The following is an 18,977-nucleotide window of genomic DNA, read 5'->3' on the forward strand; positions in this document are numbered from 1 at the left end:
AAATTTTATTAATGGAATTACACTACATTTTAGAGAAACATATGTTACTGTTTATGCATGCCAACTAATTTATATGGTTGAAACGCCGCCCTTCGTGATCGGGTTAAGCGAGTCACATGGTCTGCCTTACGGCCTGTATTAGATCACGATGGCTGTGGCACAGTCTATTGTTCCTAGTAACCATAGCGCTCCAAGGGGCTAGCAACTATCGCGAGAATTGCAAAAAATCATCCCAAGCTTCGTGACTGTTTATAGTAGACTGTGATTTAATTTAGGACTCACTTATATTAATTTAATTTTAGTCAGAAATAAATATATATAACAAAATTGACATAGTTCAATTCAAATAAATGGAACAGTTTCGATGTTTTTGTTATATACTGAAATTGAAGTTTTGTTGAAAACCGTGCAGTGACCTATCTGCTCTCTGTGTAATAAAAACAAGGAGAGAAATTGAGCTGGTAAATTATTTCTTTAGATTTGTTACTCACAGTCTTCATAATATGACGACAAACTGAAACAACTCACAACAGCAGCAGTTTCTCCAAAGTTAATTTACTTACAAAATCAGAACCGGTACGAAAAACTGGAATTCCAAGTATGAACTACATTAATTTCACAAGAACTATGTACTTCTTACAAGGTTTCCTTCAGATTAATAATTTAGGATATCACAGAAAACATTTCTGGTACCATCACCAGATAGCACACCTGTACACTCTGGAATGCTGTTAATACATAGCAAAGCAGTAGTCAAACTGTGTGTTTCATCTGAGAAACATTCTTCGCTCTTAAAAGATTTCTACAAATCAAACTCAAAACGATGTATTTCGTTTTGTTTTCCATTTCGATTAAACATTATTGGATGCTTTCACTCAAACGCTTTAAAAAAAAAAAAGTATATTATTATACAGTTTCAAATCTTCAATGTATTTTGGTCTAAAGTTTCGTACAGGAACAAAAGAAAATTTAGAATAAATATCGAAAATGTTTATATGTCTAAGTCAACAAGGAGAAGATAAGTGTAACGTGATCATGCAGCGTAAGCGGATTCCTAGTCTCCATATGATGGCGGTAAGGTTAGCGCACTCCAGAAGGAATGCTGACAATAATGGAACAAACAACACGGATGCTAGAAAAAAAGCGAGTGGGAATAAAAAGAGAAACCAAGAGTCAGGAAGTGATAGGGAAGAAAGTAGTCAAAAGTTTAAGGGTGCAAGTGTAAGTGGAAATCTAGAATGTGAAAGTGAAAGCGTTGGGAGGAAAAACAAAAGAGGAATAGAAGAAGAAATAAATAGAAAGACAGAGATAGAAATAAGGCAGAGACGAACAGTAAAGAAAGATCAGAACCTGCGACAGCTGAGGATATAGCAGAGGTATTTGATATGATTAGAAAAATGTGGGGATGTGATCAACAAGTGCTAGTAAAGGGAAATTGTAAATGATAGAGAAGTATAGGGGAGAGAGAAAGTGTATAAGCTGATGTGTAGAGATAAATATAAGTATTTATAGGAAGTGAGAGTAGTGTGAAAGAATTAGGTGTAAGTGGAATAGTGAGAAAGTGAAAGTGAGCGCAAATAGGAATGAGCGAAAACAGTGAGAAAGCGTTAAGAGAAATGAACAAGTGACAGCATAAAATTAGTACTAACATTTAAATGAATATAAGAGAAAGATAGGAGAAAAGGTCAAAGAACAAATAGGGCAAATAATTCAATATGATAATTTATAGAGAATAAGTGAAATTGAAATTTTAGTGAATAGTAGTTAGAGGAAAAAGGAGGTTTGAAAGGCGTGTATAATTTTAGATATATTATGATTAATGATCAAATAGGGAAGAGAAAATGAAATGTAGGAGAAATACTGAAGAGGTGATTGAACAAATAATAAAAAAGGTGCATAGTGTAATTGGGAGTATTTCTGTAGACGTGTACTGCAAATAATGTGTTACTGTAATATGTTAATGGTGGCACCGGATTCATAAATGTGAGGTAGACCATTATATGTAAAGAAGTGCTGTGGCCAAATATATCATATCATATCATATCATATCATATCATATCATATCATATCATATCATATCATATCATCATATGTCTAAGTGTCAGAAAATCTATCATCCAATGTTTCTGCTTCAATAGCTAATTTTTTCCTTACATATTTTAAATATACTACTTAAAAGAAATACAACAATCTCATACCAATGAATATTACAAGGATAACAATCTTCAAATTTATAGTTCAATATAAAATGGGCTATCATAAAAAAAAGAAAGGAAAGTTGAAGACAAAGAGAACAGAACAATAAAGACTGATCAACCATTGCTGATCGAATTCCTTGTATCTCCTTTTCCTGTGCAAAGAAAATATATCACACAAAATAACTAATGATAAATAATAAACATAAACTTGTTTAACATCACATAAATTAATGTATTCTGTTTGAAACAAAATTTGTATAGAAAGATGCCAAAAGGCGAACAAGAAGGCTCTCCAAATATAGACAGCATGTGTAGTCTTTATTTACTAGTTGTTTAATATTAAAAATATTAACTTCAGATGTCAACGGAATTAAATATAAAACGAAGTTTAATTTGTAACCAACCTAAGCAGAACTTGAAAACTGACATCATCATAAGAAAAAATAGAGATTTGTATAGCACGAAAAAAAAAAATAATACTTCAGACAGATACTGACCATATTGTAATTTATTTCAAGAACACCATCATGTACTAGTTATGCTTCATGATGGCACTCAGATTTCCACCTTTGAAATCCATTCACATTATACAATTAGCAACTGTACAGTTTTGGTACATGTACAATGTATAAAGGTGTATCAATTCCTTTAACATATATTTACATTATTAAGAAATTTCATATTATACGAAAATGCTGCTGTTTTCGACGACAGACGCATATGACTATGCATAAAAAGTTTCGGCTGTTGATAACGGCCTCTTATCAATATGAAAATAGATTTTTGGCAAACAGAAGAGGAATAAATTCAACAATTCTTTGGTTGAGAGCGGTACTAAATCGATATGGATGAGAAAACACAGTCTTATAAAATAAAGGTTGTATTGACAAGCGCACACATCAACAACTGGAACAAGTGGATTCCAAAAGAATGTTTATGTTGCATCTACAAAAGGCACATGGCACTGCAACATGTCTATCTTAGATATATGTACATCATATGCTTCTGTGTGATGAAAACTGTGAGAAACAATTGACAGAGGACGACTCCCATCTTAGGAGATGACAAATATGTCCATGAAGACCAATTTATCTACAGACTAGTACCTCTTTTCTCTACATAATTCTGCAGTCTTGCTGAGGAGGGAAACACGATCAGACACTCCTGTCACACAACCTTAACACTGTCCTCTTGAAAACAAGTTCTCCTTCTTGGAAATCATCAAAAAATAAAATTTCTTCATGCTATACAGTCATGTTCGAAAACCATTAACATTGCCTACTTGGAAACAATCGACTATCATATTGGTTTTTGAACAGGCTGTAGAACAACACAGATTGATGGTTCAGCATACCATCCTGAGCTTGATGATGGGTCATATGTTAAACAAAAATGGAAATAAGACACGGGTTGGAAACAACTCGCCACAGAAAATTGACCACAGAGGCAACTCGCCACATAATTGAAATTCGTATCAAAGACAATTAGCCACACATTAAAATTCGTGTGAAAGGCAATTGGCCACATACTAAAATTCGCTACAACTTGTAATATATGAAGGCAATACTCAAATTCGCAATAATTTATAATATACAGACGTGGACAAATTATTAGCAAAATTGGAGATTTTTATTATATATTTTTACAAAATATGATTCTTCAATTTAGACTACAATTGACATCTTTGAGCTTTTCCAAATTATTAGAAAAATTGAAGATTTGTATTGTATATTTTTACAAAATTTGACTCTTCAATTTAGACTACAATTGATATCTTTGCATATTTACAAATTATTAGCAAACGTGAAGATTTTTTTTTGTATATTTTTACAAAATTCGACTCTTCAATTTGGACTACAGGTGACATTTTGGATATTTCCAAATTATTAGCAAAACTGAATAATTTTATTATATATTTTTACAACATTTGACTCTTCACTTTAAACTGCAGTTGACATTTTTGCATATTTACAAATTATTAGCAAAATTGAAGATTTTATTATATATCTTTTACAAAATTTGACTCTTCAATTTAGAATAGCCTACATTTTTGCATATTTATATCTACTGTAATTATAGAAACATGCAAAATTGTCAACTGTAGTCTAAATTGAAAAGTCAAATTTTGTAAATGGAATTATCGTAAAAATCGTCAATTTTGTTAATAATTTGTCCACGACTGTATTTCTCTGGTAACACAAGACAAATCCAGAAGCTGTAAACTAATTCTGAACTATGGCAGAAGAAATTCGCTTCACAAAATCAGAAAGAAATTAATATATCTTGGGTACATGTACACGAGATTTAGAGAAAATAAGAATGGAGTTGTTTGGCGCCGTGACATGCGTGGCGGTGTAATGCAACAGTCATGTTATCAGAAGATGGAAGCAGTGTCGTCAAAGAACCGTCTGAACACAAGAATCATTCTGCAGACTGGGGAAGGATTAAGGGAAAAGGAATGTGTAGAGAACAATGTGGCAAATTGTCTATCTGTGGATAATGTCTATCTATGGCAAATTGTCTATTTGTGGCGAATTGTCTATCTGTGGTGATTTGTCCTTATTACTAATTTTCTGTGGCCAATTGTCCCTGTTACCAATTTTCTGTGGCCAATTGTCTGGAACCGATAAGACACCACAGAATTCCTTATTGTCAAACGAATGTTTTGCTAGAAATATAGTTTTTACCAATATTATAGAAACATACATGCACAATGCAAATGAAAATACTTACCACAATAGTTAATGAGAAATAAATGTCTTTATATAAAGAGCTGTGATAGAAGTTCGCAACAATTGAAAATTAAAATGATTTCATTGTTCTCAGAAGAAAAAATTTCTATGTTTAATTATGTTCGTAATTTTTACAATTCAGAGTTGTAGAAACATATAATAATCAGAATAAATCACGATATATCTCATACTTACTTAAAAAAAACTGCAATTTACAGTAATTATTTTTCTACTCATTTTTTGTTTAATGATTAAAGGAGACGTTTCATATTTCAGTCTGCTATTGCAATGTTTCTGAACATTGATCATAACCTTCCATCGAATCAACTAACTTTTGATTACACATTTTTAACACTTGTATATCACTAATGGTCTGTTAACTTTGTTAAATAAACAACATTTTAATTTCACTTTGTCAATATTGAAATTATTATAGTATTTTAACCTTAAACTAGAAATCTGAAGATAGTGCTAACCTGCTGAATTAGTCATTAAGGTAAAATATTGTAACAGTTTCAATATTAACATAATAAAGTTAAAAAGTTCTTTATTTAACAAATAATCAGTCGGTTAACTATGTTTTTATGCAAGAATAAGAAAGTTTTGATAATACAGTACATCTAAAAATTAAATCATTTAGATGCAATCTCACTGTTTTGGTTACTTCAACTGAACTGTATACGAATTTTCATTGAAAATAGTTTACCTGTTTCAAGAGATTCTTTGTAAGAAGTTTGTGTATGCTTCCTTAAATTGGTAATGACATTTAAGCATCATCACTTTAATAAACATTGGTACAGTTCCATGACATCATAATATTCCAAAATTTACTGTTACTATAATACATGATGCTTTACGCACAATGCAAATAAATCATTACTGAAAATGGAACTGTAAAACAAATATATAAAAAAATAAACCACGGCAATTCATTAGAAGATATGTAATATGTAAGTCAATAAATATCACAAGTAGAATTTTAATGTGCAAAATCTATTTTATAGATAGAATCCTGCTCATTAAAATTAAAAAACGGTTAAACCTATTTCCAAATGCACAATATGTACAAAATTCCTATATTTCAACAATTACATCACACTGCAATTCCTTTTTTGTGATGTAAAATGGGAGCTATAGAATAATTTATCAAGTGCTACAATATACAGATAAGGCGTATTTTATCAGTCTTGAAAAAAATTACGTTAAATATGATGCATCATCGGACTGTTATGGTAGCTGTGCCATCAAGATCTCACTACTAAATCTGTCCCTACTTACGTAATGATTCAAATGCCCCACTGACAACTACAAACCAGTTTCTGTTCGCTGTAACGAACTGTTCATCCAAGCAGTCTTTTCACGGTGAAGTATCTTATCTTGTAGATGAGAGTAATGATGCCATCAACACCAGGAAAAGAACGGGCTTTTGTTCTGGAAGCGTTGCGTGAATGTATCGCTGAAAGAACGGAAGCGTGACGTTGTACCTACATGACCTTTGGACCTGGAAATACAAACAAGTGGATGGAGAACTGGAAGGAAAGTTTAGGAGCATTGTAAATTAGTGCATCAAATCGAAATTAGTTAAAAAAATAATAATAAAGAAAAAAAAAAAGAGTACTTCCTTATTTACAGTGATCAAATATGAAGTTAAAAATTACTTATTATCAAGATTTATTTTAATTTCTTTTTGTTTGATCCTGTGCAGAAGTTGATGGTTGGAGCTAGGGGAACCATCCCTCATTTGTTTGCAAATTTTTGTACAAGATTTCAACTCTCCAATGATTTCATTAAGAATAAGTCTTTATTGGCTTTTGCATGATCATTAATATTCTCTGAAGAACTTAACTTTCAATTCTATTCATTTACGGTCTTACTAATAAAAACCCTATATACAGACATTTAACTGTCTTATACTTATACAATGAGTAGCTCGTTTATAAGTCGTGTGTAAATTCCTTACTAATAATCACTACATACCTCGTGTATAACAGTATAACTGTTACACAGCTACGTCATAGTTTCGTCATTACTTCGTTACAAAAGGTAATAGAATATCTGAGGTTCTCTATTGCATACGGTAGAGCGCTCTAGTGTGGCATGTTAAATATTGATAGTACAACTGGCTCTAATCGATTACCACACTACATTTTGGTCAAAGAGTACAAGCTACAGCAATATTATTCTAATAATTCTATGATCTTCGTTTTGTTCTTCTGTGGTTACAAGGCAATCATCATCATAAAATGACAGTCGATACGAACAGCTGTTAGAGGGGCGGCCATTTTTCTCTATATACAACGCTTAAACAAGGGGTTTCGTGTATATAACTATTGCAAAGCAATTCTCATTGTATAGTTACAGCCTGTTTATACATCCATAGCTTATTCACGGTTTATTAGTAAGACTGTTATTAATTGTACATTAAAACTATCTAGTATAGTTTGTCTCTCAAGCAGCTTCTGTTTAGAGGATATATATTAAAATTAAAAATTAAAATAATGAAGACCTCTTTTAAAACAAAATGGTGGAGTACATACTACATGCAGAGAACATAAGGAAAACCAATCTAGTTATAAAATGTACAATATTCTCTACATAAAAATGATATAATTTTATTTTCGTTATATATTTATTCCTTTATTTTAAAGAATTAAATGATTAATACTGCATATAATAAGAAATACAAGAAAGTCAACTTAATTATTTCATTTTTGTAAGTTTTTTTTAATTATATCATTTTCTTGGAGGAGAGGGGAGTGCTATAGCATTGCTGTCACAGAATTGTACTGTATAGGTTTGATTCCCGATGACATCATTAATTTTTCCCATCAAACTAATCCCTCCTGTCACACTATGGCCCTCCGGCTTACTTAGCCTCTAACAGAAATGAAAGAAATTAAGTTTTATGAGGTGGGAGCTTTAAATCTTACCACATTAAGGGTCTTTCAGGAACTCTGGTTGAGTAACTTTTATATCAGATCGTGAAAATTGTCATGCATATACAATGAAAAATAATTTCATTCTCCCTACATATCACGATAATTTGTGAGTATGAAATGTAACCATCTGGATAATTTCAAAAAATAAAATTTGTACTAAACTGCATGGTGCTTTGTACAGTATCCATTGCATCTAGTAAATTAAAACAAAGTTAACAGAACACTGAACTTGAAAAAATGTTTAACAACAATATTTTTTAAATATTCATTTTATGCGGAACTTTACTTCAAACAAAAGTTTAGATCTGTGCCTCAGTAAAAAAAAAAAAAAAAGTATATGAACACAAATCTACAAAAACTCTCTTTCTTGCAATGTCAACATTTCTACTATTGTCACATGTTCTCATGCAAATTATGTATTGTTTTGCTGATTCATTGAATATAAATAAATTGTTCAAAATTTATTATAGTAACGCATGTTTTCTTCCAGATCGAGGTTTTTCAAACATCTTATTACTCACAAAATGTAAAAAGAGAGCGAGAAATAATCAGGCATGATAGCAATCTAACAATAAATTTTTGAAGCTGTAAGTATCATAGTAGACAGCCAGTGAAAAAAATGGGCATCAGAAAGCTGACATATGAACTGACAAACAACTAGAAAAACCCAGCTTAACCGAAATGGTGGAGGAAAAATATATACTGTATTTTTTTGGACCATAACACGCAATTTTGTATTATGGATTTATTAATTTGTCCTACAGAATAATATCTGTAATATTCACAATTAATATTAGAGGAGAAAAATTTGCTCCGGCACTGGGGATCAAAGCCGGGTCCTTGGTTCTACGTACCAAGCGCTCTGACCACTGAGCTACACCGAATTCAATTCATAGCACCGGATCAAATTCCTCTCCAATATTTCCCTATGTGGCCTGACTCCAAGTTAGGCATATACGTTGACGTTTATGTCCAATGTCAACTGCCATTATACTCGGAGCGCACTCAGCTGAGTGACTTGTTTGGCCGGGATTCTGCAGTTATATGCACTGCTAGCTGTGAGAATATTATGGAATTGCAATTTTTTTCCGGACTGTATAAAATGTAACTGCGCCTTATGTTCCAAAGGCCTTTCAATGCATGTCAATGATACAGCTATCATCTTGTTCTCACATCAGAGCAAGGCTACAAATAAGGGTGAATTCCCTTTTATGGAATGCAATAGGTAGAGAAATCTCCTTTCCACACTTCAGTTCACTTGTTTTGTGTTCAGTAGTGGCTAGCAGGTATACATTAATCCCATCAATTGAAAGTTATTTTTTGTTTAACATGCTTTTTTGTTCTACCTATATCCTTCCCTAAGAATTGTGGAACCAGTTATGATTGAATGAGATGTGACAACCATCCCGCGTGTATTAATAATAAACTGCAAACTTTTGCTTTACACTGTTATACATACCAGGTTCAAAAAGTTCCCGGAATTTGCTAGCATCATATAAACAACGTACCTTAAACACTATTCTACAGCATTCCCTTCAAAATAGTTGCCTTCCGCAACAACACACTTTTGCCAACGCGTGTAGAGTTCCTGGAAGCAGGCCTGGAAGCCATTTTGTGAAACCCGTCTTAGTGCTCTCGTCGCGTTTGCGATAACCTCTTCAGCATTGAATCTCCGTCCTTTCAGATGACTTTTCAGACGGGGAAACAGAAAGTAATCAGGTGGTGAGAGATCAGGAGAGTATGGTGGGTGATCCAAAGCAGTTATGTTGTGCCTGGCAAGAAAATTCTTTACAATAATTGCGCGATCAGCAGGTGCATTGTCATGCATAAGGAACCAGTTGTTTTCTACCCACTTTTCTGGACGTTTCCTTCTCACTGCGTCCCAGAGGTGACGGAGGGTTTCTACGTACAATTCTTTCGTTACAGTACGACCTTCTGGAATGAACTCATGGTGCATGAGACCCTGAGAGTCGAAGAAAACTTCCAACATAACTTTGCTTTAAGTGTGCTTAAATGCGACAGGCTCATGTTAGTAGATTTACTGGCATGAAAAAGAACTCCTGCGGGACAAAATTCCGGCACATCCGGCGATGCTGATATAACCTCTGCAGTTGCGAGCGTCGTTAAATAAAACATAACATTTAAAATAACTTTGCCTTTGGAAGTGTCCCTAGGAAATTTTTGCTTCCGAGGAGATGTTTTCGATTTCCACTCAGATGACTGTCGTTTAGGGACTGGGTCGTACAAGTAGCACAAGTTTCATTTTGTTTAAGAAATCACCATTTTCATCAGCCATACTGATCATGTCCCCAGCAAAACACAGAACTTGATGTTTGTACTTTGCTCTGTGGACATAATTACAAAATGCGACGAACAAACGAAACACTATGATAAACAATTGCCTACAACTCAAAACCAATAATTGCCATTATCAACAAACTTTAAGGAAATGACATCATGAATGTTACCAACAAAACAAATGTATAATATCCCTTGTTATATATTAATACGAAAAATGGTAGTAAAATTCCGGGAACTTTTTGAACCTAGTAGTACATATCACTACTCTAGTGTCTTCCTTTCACTTACAAAAATAGTACCCATGAATTATCAGAAAAAAAAAATGTTATACGAAATGGCACTGCCACTTTAGTTCAGATAAATGAGGTTTACTGTACTTATGATATCAAAGCATTTAATTCACATCACGAATTTCTATTCTGTTAAGCACTTAGGGTGCTATTCATAGACATTTCGCAGCACGCGCTACGAGCGTACTAAGCTAGCCCCGGCTATCCACTGGTTACTAGTACAGAATTCAAATCATATCCTATCGCTAACACTGGTTTATGAATACGAAAAACGCTGATCATCCACTGAAAGCCCGCACTAAAAATGTCTATGAATACGGCCCTTATGTTTCAAAAAGGATCAATGTCATGCTAACTTTTCAATTTATTTCATTCATGAAATGTGTTCCTGAAGACGCATGTTAAAAAATGTGCAAACCTGAATTACTACTAATGAGCAATCATCATCATCATCCTGACAAGTATTAGACCGAGTGGCCTGTTACGGTCTTGTTTTCTGTCCACCTATTTTGAGATCTGCTAATGAGCAATAAGGTTGATGAACTTTCAATATGAAATAAAATGCTTCGCTTTCACTGCTATGCAACTGATATGACTTTACCTTAATTATGAAGTATTAAATTTGGAAGAGAATTTTGAAAAGTGCGCAAAAGGGAAAGAGAAAGGAAATGATTGGAGTAAACAAAATTTTTTTGAAAGGTTAAAGGTAGACAATTACAGTACGCAACACCAAAGTAAAGGAAAACATTTACAAAAATTGAGGAGAGCTGGTTGGATACGAACGCAAACATTGGAAATAAGACAAACGGCCATAAACAGCAAAAAATAATGTGCAACATAAATCAACAAACATATTAAAATATTAAACAGGAAATTTCTAAAAATTATGTAATACAACAAAATAAAATTTAAAAATAACCTATTTACATATCAAAATGATTAAAATAAAGTTGCATTCTTATTTAAGAAAAAATAAAATAATTAATAATAAATAATAAAAAGCAATCAATATGGACTTTCTCCATTAATACAATGACTTTCACGGCACATTTTGAAGAACACTATAAACAAAACCAGAACCATCAGTGAAATGAACACTGTGTTCTAGCTTCAAACAATTTCTATTATGTATAGTGTATGTTTCATTACAGCAAAATTTAACTTCAAAGATATAATGTTGTCATTCTCACAATTTTATCACACCTGGCAATTCATTGTATAAATATTTTTCAAAGATTTTTGCAAGAAATTAGCTTCAAATGCACAATTTTTCTAAAATATTTATTATATTTTAATAAAAAAATTATCATCATAATTTGTTACTGAATAAATCTGCATGTCAATTGATTTTACTACAAAATACACGCCCAGAAATTAGAAAATAAAACATGGGTCAATCTAATATTTTCCTGAGTCCTGAAATACAATATACTATACCAAACTTCATGCAAGATTATGATATAAGATTTATGTGCAGAGACCCAAACTATAGTATAATATACTTGACTGTAACCCACAGAATTTTTTTAAAGTATAGAATTATATTGAACTTTAAAAATAAAACAACAAATGTCTCAGGACTCAGGAGGATATGAAATATTCCAAATAAATGCAGTCATACATTTTGCTTTACCAAGTTAAAAAAAACACAAGTTGTATTAGCCTTCTTAGTCCTGATCCCCTTTGCATAGTATCATATGAAAAATGTCAAGTAAATTTACACAAGGGGAACTATATTAGAACTAGATTATGACCGGAACTTCTAGCAAAATTATATCATGATTGGCATTCTAAGGGTTAAGACCAATTCACAATGAAAAGTAAATGCAAATTAACATGAACACAAAAGCTTCCAACTCTGATTATTTAATGGATCCATTCACAATGACTTACATAAACATTAACAATAACTTTAGATGTTAACGCGAGAGTTTGCGAACTTCAAGCTTCCATGTTCACGTTGACGTGATTAGAGAAAAAAAATTAGTATTGCACTGCAGAGTAACAAAAGAAGGATGCGCCAAAATGGATTCGTTTGATGAGAAATTGACCATTTTGTTTCAAAGTCATTGTTGTCTTTATGATAAAACACACAAATCATATTCACTGATTAACTTTATAATTTCTTTATTGTGTTAACGTCGAAACTAGCCAACCAGGTAAATTCCTAAGTTAACACAGTAAAGAAATTATGAAGTTAATCAGTGATTATATAAGTGTTAAAAGTGTATAAGAGCGATGAACAAATCACATTGTTGATTTACAAGCAAAACATATTAAGACAAAAATATTACTTCTGAGACACATAACGGATATGTATGAACTTAGAATTGGAAAATTAAATATGGTGATGTTGTTTTCTAATGCCAGGCGTTTGACAAAGTCATTTGACTTCTTGCACTCCAATATTTTTCAAAGATATTATCATGGCCAGCCACTGAAGCACAGATTTTGAGGTGTTCCGAATCCATTTCTTGGTTTGAGTTGCACAATGAGCAGTTAGGGGACTGATATATTCCAATTCTATGCAGGTATTTGGCCAAATAATCATGGCCTCTTGCCAATCTAAATGCAGCTACAGACGATTTTCGTGGTAAATCGGGAATTAACTGTGGATTATGATGCAGAGAGTTCCATTTTTTCCCTTGGGATTGTGTTATCAATTTTATTTGTTAAAGTCTAAGTATGTAGATTTAATAAATCTTTTCACAGAGTAATACGTAGATTTAGTAACAGGTCTGTAAGTAGCAGTGCTGCCCTTCTTTGCTAAAGCATCCGCATTCTCGTTTCCCAGGATTCCACAATGGGATGGTATCCATTGGAATACAATTCTTTTATTGAGTGATATTAATTGAGAGAGCATTTTAGTTATTTCTGCTGTTTGAGTGAATGTGTGTGTTTAGAGACTATTGATAGACTAGCTGCTTTGGAGTCTGACAATATAACTGTATTCTTAAATTTATTGATGTGGCATAGAAGATTCCTGAGACATTCACTCATTGCAATGATTTCACCATCAAAACTTGTTGTTCCATATCCAAGAGATCTATAAAGTGAGAAGAGACAGCACATAACACCTGCACCGGCACCTTGTTCTCTGGAGATCAAGGAAAATTAAATACTTTTTTTTTTATCCAATGCCACCAGGTTGTCTTTTCGACATTTCTGGTCTTCTCTCCTGGCCGTGGCTTAGTTGTAACCCACTTCTGAGGTTGGGGTGCCTGGAAGGCGGAGTTACATTACCCCGATGATGTGATAGGATGATTATGATAATGTAGTGCCAGGAGAGGTCTTAAATCTAAACTTAACCTAAATTCCAGACCATGGACGAACACAGGAATAATCCCCTTTGATTGAATATATAGAAAGAATAAAAAAAGGAACATGTAGCATATATTTTTTTTATTTCTTAACTAGATTTTACAGCCTTTATTTAGGGGTTAAGCATAGGGTTTAAAGAATAAACATATTTACTGAAAGTAATGACTTTCCTTTCAATTTTTAATTTTCGTGAGGAAAACAGATGTGATGCTACATATACTGCAGCTCTGTTCAGGCATAACAAACTAAAAATCTAGGTTTCACATGGCTGTGACCGTAGCTTATATGTTCCCTCTCTATATTGTTGGCATAGGCGAAGACAGAACCGTTTTCTTGGGTGGGGGGGGGGGGCAAAGCAAAACTATAGAATCCCCATATAACGGGATTATCATTTACCTCCTTCCCCCGTTATAGCTTGACCGTGGTACAGTATATCGGAATATAATTACTTAAAGGTATTTTCGAGGGCTTGTTTCTTGCAGTGTTACATTAAATATACATAAAGAGAAACAACTTAAAAAAAAATTGTGAATTCAGTTTTGTTTTTCTTAGAAGTAATATTTTTGACTTAATGTATTTTGTTTGTAAGCCAACGATATACTGTGAAGATAATTTGTTAGAAGAAAATGTATGGAAACAAATGGCTATGAAACGAAATCTCACGGTAGGTCTTAATTATAATATTATTAATATAATATCATTCCATGTCATGAGAAACGTATATAGGTTATATATTATTTGTTTTTTTTTTTTTAGGTTATTTTACGACGCTTTATCAACATCTTAGGTTATTTAGCGTCTGAATGAGATGAAGGTGATAATGCCGGTGAAATGAGTCCGGGATCCAACACCGAAAGTTACCCAGCATTTGCTCATATTGGGTTGAGGGAAAACCCCAGAAAAAATCTCAACCAGGTAACTTGCCCCGACCGGGAATCGAACCCGGGCCACCTGGTTTCGCGGCCAGACACGCTAACCATTACTCCACAGGTGTGGACTATATTATTTGTATAAGATACTGTTTTTCTTTCATGTGTAGAATAAATGAGTACTTATAGCATCAAATGTAGTACATTGCGTGCTCACACAAGCTAATACAGTTTGTACGAACATAAACTGCATTGCTATCGTCATTCATCATCAAAGCATCCATTTTTATTTGTCACACTCTTCAGTTGTTTTGTTTTGACATTGTGAATGGTAAGGCGAAACTTATGTTCATGTCCTTACATTGATGTTGACATTTTAATTGTAAATAAGCCTTTATTCTGTAGGAGCTTTGGTACATCTCCTCTATCACATAATTACTCTAACAAGTAAAACAGAAATACCTTTCAACAATAACTGCAGGCATCTGCACTAGCTGCACTGGACTCTTGCCATCCTTGAGCGCCTGCGTGAGATTGAGAATCTGCCCCCGCATCACACTCATCTGCCTCTCAAACATGTGGCGGTCAAAGCCTTTATCTTGCTGAAAGTCAAATTTAAATACATAACTTATTGGAGTTTTACGACAACACATTTTTTACACACAACCAGATGTAATAATAATAAGATACATAATACATATTCCAAAATTATTTCACTGCATGAATAGAAAACTGAGTGAATAGTCGGAAAATCTTTCTAAAAACAGAGATTAACTTCCTCCAGTATTAATATTTGAATGAGTGAGCAAGTCTGCAAGATGAACAGTAAGTAATGTCATTAATTTCAGGGGGTTATTCTTTGAGATACTTCAAACAAAAAAGTTGAATACAATTTTGCTCGTTTTTGCTTCCTTTTCGAGATAAAAATTGTTTTATATGAAACATATTATATTGTGTTTTAAGACTGAATTCTCAACATGCTCAGTCAATTTACGAAAGCAGTGTATTACGATGACTATTACACTCTTACTACGTCATACTACTTTTGACCAATAAAACGGTATGAAAGGACGTATTTCAACCAATCATGGCTGCTTATCGCACAATTTTATCGCGTCCCTAGCATTTGTTTAATTTTATCGCGTCCCTAGCATTTGTTTAATTTTATCGCGTCCCTAGCATTTCTTTCTTTGTTTGCCAACATTTGAAACTGCGCTGGTCTGGACGTCAAAAATATATATAAAATTACAAATCACTCCAGTCGATGCACAGCAGTTTCAAATATGACTCGCATCGGCATTCAAGAACAAGAATTAATAAAAATCACTGATCATACCTATGCATCTTCTGAAATCCGATTTACAAATAAATGAAGAGCACCATTCGGAAATCCTGAATAAGATGAATACACCATGTAGGCCTAAATCAACGAGTTCCACTTCTATTATGCACACGTCCAATATAACATCAATTGAACCACCAACCACATTCAAATTTGAAAATTGTACATTCAATAATTATTCCTTTTAAAATTATTCATGTTTATTTTTTATGTCATCGTCGTTAATTAAAACTTTTCTAACACTTGTGTATATTAGGTTATGTTATAGCTTCTGCTCTGAGAGGATAAAAAGAACTTCTGCTATATGATATTATGGATAGTCACGTATCAGAGATTGTTTAATATTAAGATTTATTGAATAGTAATCATTACAGTGTCTGTATAAAGACACTACTGCCATCTAGCATGCATCTAGCGTAATATTTGTAATGTTGAGATGGTACAATAATACATCTGAAGACAGTTGTATTTTCGTAAGTCAATTAATATTTTATTGTATTGGAGTACTTCGTTACTTCTAATCTTTATATACTTTCTTCTAATCGTGTAATAGTCAATTAAATCCCACTCGAGTTTTGATTTTCCCTAGATAAATCAAAACGTCTAGTGAGATTACTGTTGATAAATGATTGAAAGAATTTTAGTTTTGTTCTTTAATCATCATCATTTCCTTCAAGGCTTAGGCCTTTCGACCTGTTCCGCCTCCATCAAAATTCATGTTGAATCTTTCGTACACTATTTTTAACACTTGAATATAAATAATTGATTAAATGACGATCTTACTCGTGTTAATTATGTAAGCATGTGTGGCTTACAGCTGTTTCAGTTCTACTTGACACGATCCTCAGAGCCTACTAGATTTCGGCACTATCTCAACTTGACGCTATACGCCACACAGGTGTATACAAACTCATATGTAATAGTTGCGACAGTTTCTACATTGGACAGACAGGCAGATCATTCCAAACTCGCTCCAAAGAACACATTAAAGCAATAACCAGAGGACACAATACATATACATATGCCAAACATATAGCTAATGCTAACCACACATACAATAACATAAATACAGACATGGAAATCCTACACATACAACCCAAAAACTCAACACACTAGAACAATATGAAATATACAGACACACTAAAACACACCCTGATCAAATTCTCAACACACAGATCAATTTCAGAACACACACACTATTTGACACAACTCTTCATCGCACGAACGCACCCACACAACAGGCAGCGAAGTTGAGATAGCGCCGAGATCTAGTAGGCTCTGAGGATGGTCTCAAGTAGCACCGAAACAGCTGTAAGCCACACATTCTTACATAATTAACACGAGTAAGATCGCCATTTAATCAATTATCCATCAAAATAATTTATCAGCATATCAATAACAACCTCATAAAATTACTTACAAAAACACTCCCAAAAATAATATACACTTATGAAAAAAAATAAATAAATAAAAAATTATTGGATTAACAATATTTTCACCGTTACAATTACACTAAATATAAACAATTTACATAGAGATAAAAAAAAATAAAATTTTACAGGAGAAAAAGTTCGTCCAAAGGGCTGGACTCTGGAAGAGTACCCAAAACGCTCATTGCATTTCCGCGTTGAATAGCAATACTTAAGCATTGACGCAAATAAGTAGTGCAACGGCGATCACCAGTAATGGAGATCAAAATTTAGCCGATTTGAGATACCAAAACTTTAGCGTCATGACTCCAAGGACCAAAGGTCTCCACAGCAAAGGGAACAAAGATATAATTGTCTAAAAGATGAGCATATTTATTGACTTTCTTCTTCACGGCTAATTCAGCAGCAGATGCTGCGTGTCTGGAGGTATTCGGAAAGTGAGATGGAGCTAGAGTGTCAACGCAAGTGGAGTCCCAAATTAAAGATTTTCCTCTAGACCATGGAATTAAGGGGAGACCATCGGGCCATTTATCATCTGCGCGACTAATACCTGGTGGTTCCAAATGAGACGGGATGCCACAAGAAGTCAGAGATCTTTTAATGATATCATTGAGTGATGTATGTCTGGGAATGCGACCCTTGCTCCTCGCACAGCTGAGTGCATGATGACCGTAGATATCAGCAATTCCCCCGCAAATACATTGGTGTGGCTGGCAGAGTTTACAACCAAGGCGTAAAGCCATTGCGATTTTAAAGGATGTGCTATCTATTAGGGTGCCGATGTGAGGAGAAGGTAATGCGTGTAACCAAGCTCCAGACTCACTCTCTTGAAGAGCTAGGAGACGTGCAATGTCTTGTTCGGATGTGAAAGAAGAAAGGAGTGTATCTAAAATTTTTTGGGAAAAGATAACGTCCCACTGTTTTTGAAATTCAGGATGGGCAGGATGAGTGGTTTGTGAGGAAGTACACCAACTTGTCAGAGCATGACGCACATGGCAGATTTCAGCTGCATCCATCAAAATTGGTCTTCCTAGTGATCTCCTTCCTCTTGGATTATAATCCATGGCTGCTCTAGCAATATGTGTAGTTACCAATAATTTTGGCACTGTTTTGATTCCACTTAATGCCTTTAAAGCTGCCAGGCTATCAGAGCAGATACATATCCGGCCTTTAAGCCAAGACATTTCTAATAAATGACATGCACAAGCCAAAATAGTAAATATTTCGGCCTGGAACACCGTAGTGTAACAACCCACAGAAATAAAAGTGAAATAGTGTTAGATCTGGGAACGAGCATGTCATAAGCTCTTGCTAATAATTCTACAGTGAAATATACGAATATTATTAATATAACACAGTACGCAAGTTTTAATGAAGTACCATGAATTTGCAGTTTAAGCAGTTGGACTTGCTGCTGACTGGCCAACAGGAAAACACCAGAAACGTTGACTGGGGTCTATTATACTATGAAAAGCTATTATCAATCCTTTTCTACTTGTTGGTTGCGTGTATGCTTTTCATCATGATAGGTGAACTTATTTTCACCATTGATAGG

The 18,977-nt window shown here is 33.7% G+C and overlaps 1 protein-coding gene across 2 annotated transcripts in view; it reads right to left on the minus strand.

Moving 5' to 3' along the window:
• Positions 1-2,914: 2,914 nt before the first annotated feature.
• Positions 2,915-18,977, minus strand: part of Pi4KIIalpha (phosphatidylinositol 4-kinase II alpha) — a 53,688-nt gene continuing 37,625 nt past the window's right edge. Inside the window, exons 8-9 of one of the 2 annotated variants that reach the window (XM_069822817.1) lie at positions 15,113-15,252; positions 2,915-6,431 (exon numbers count right to left, since the gene is read on the minus strand). In XM_069822817.1, coding sequence (XP_069678918.1) covers positions 6,332-6,431; positions 15,113-15,252 — 240 coding nt within the window. In that variant the 3' untranslated portion in view covers positions 2,915-6,331. The remainder of the gene's footprint in view (positions 6,432-15,112; positions 15,253-18,977) is intronic. The other variant, XM_069822818.1, reaches the window with a different exon arrangement.

Source organism: Periplaneta americana, chromosome 4 (genome assembly GCF_040183065.1).
Source record: "Periplaneta americana isolate PAMFEO1 chromosome 4, P.americana_PAMFEO1_priV1, whole genome shotgun sequence".
In the NCBI taxonomy this organism is placed as follows: domain Eukaryota; kingdom Metazoa; phylum Arthropoda; class Insecta; order Blattodea; family Blattidae; genus Periplaneta; species Periplaneta americana.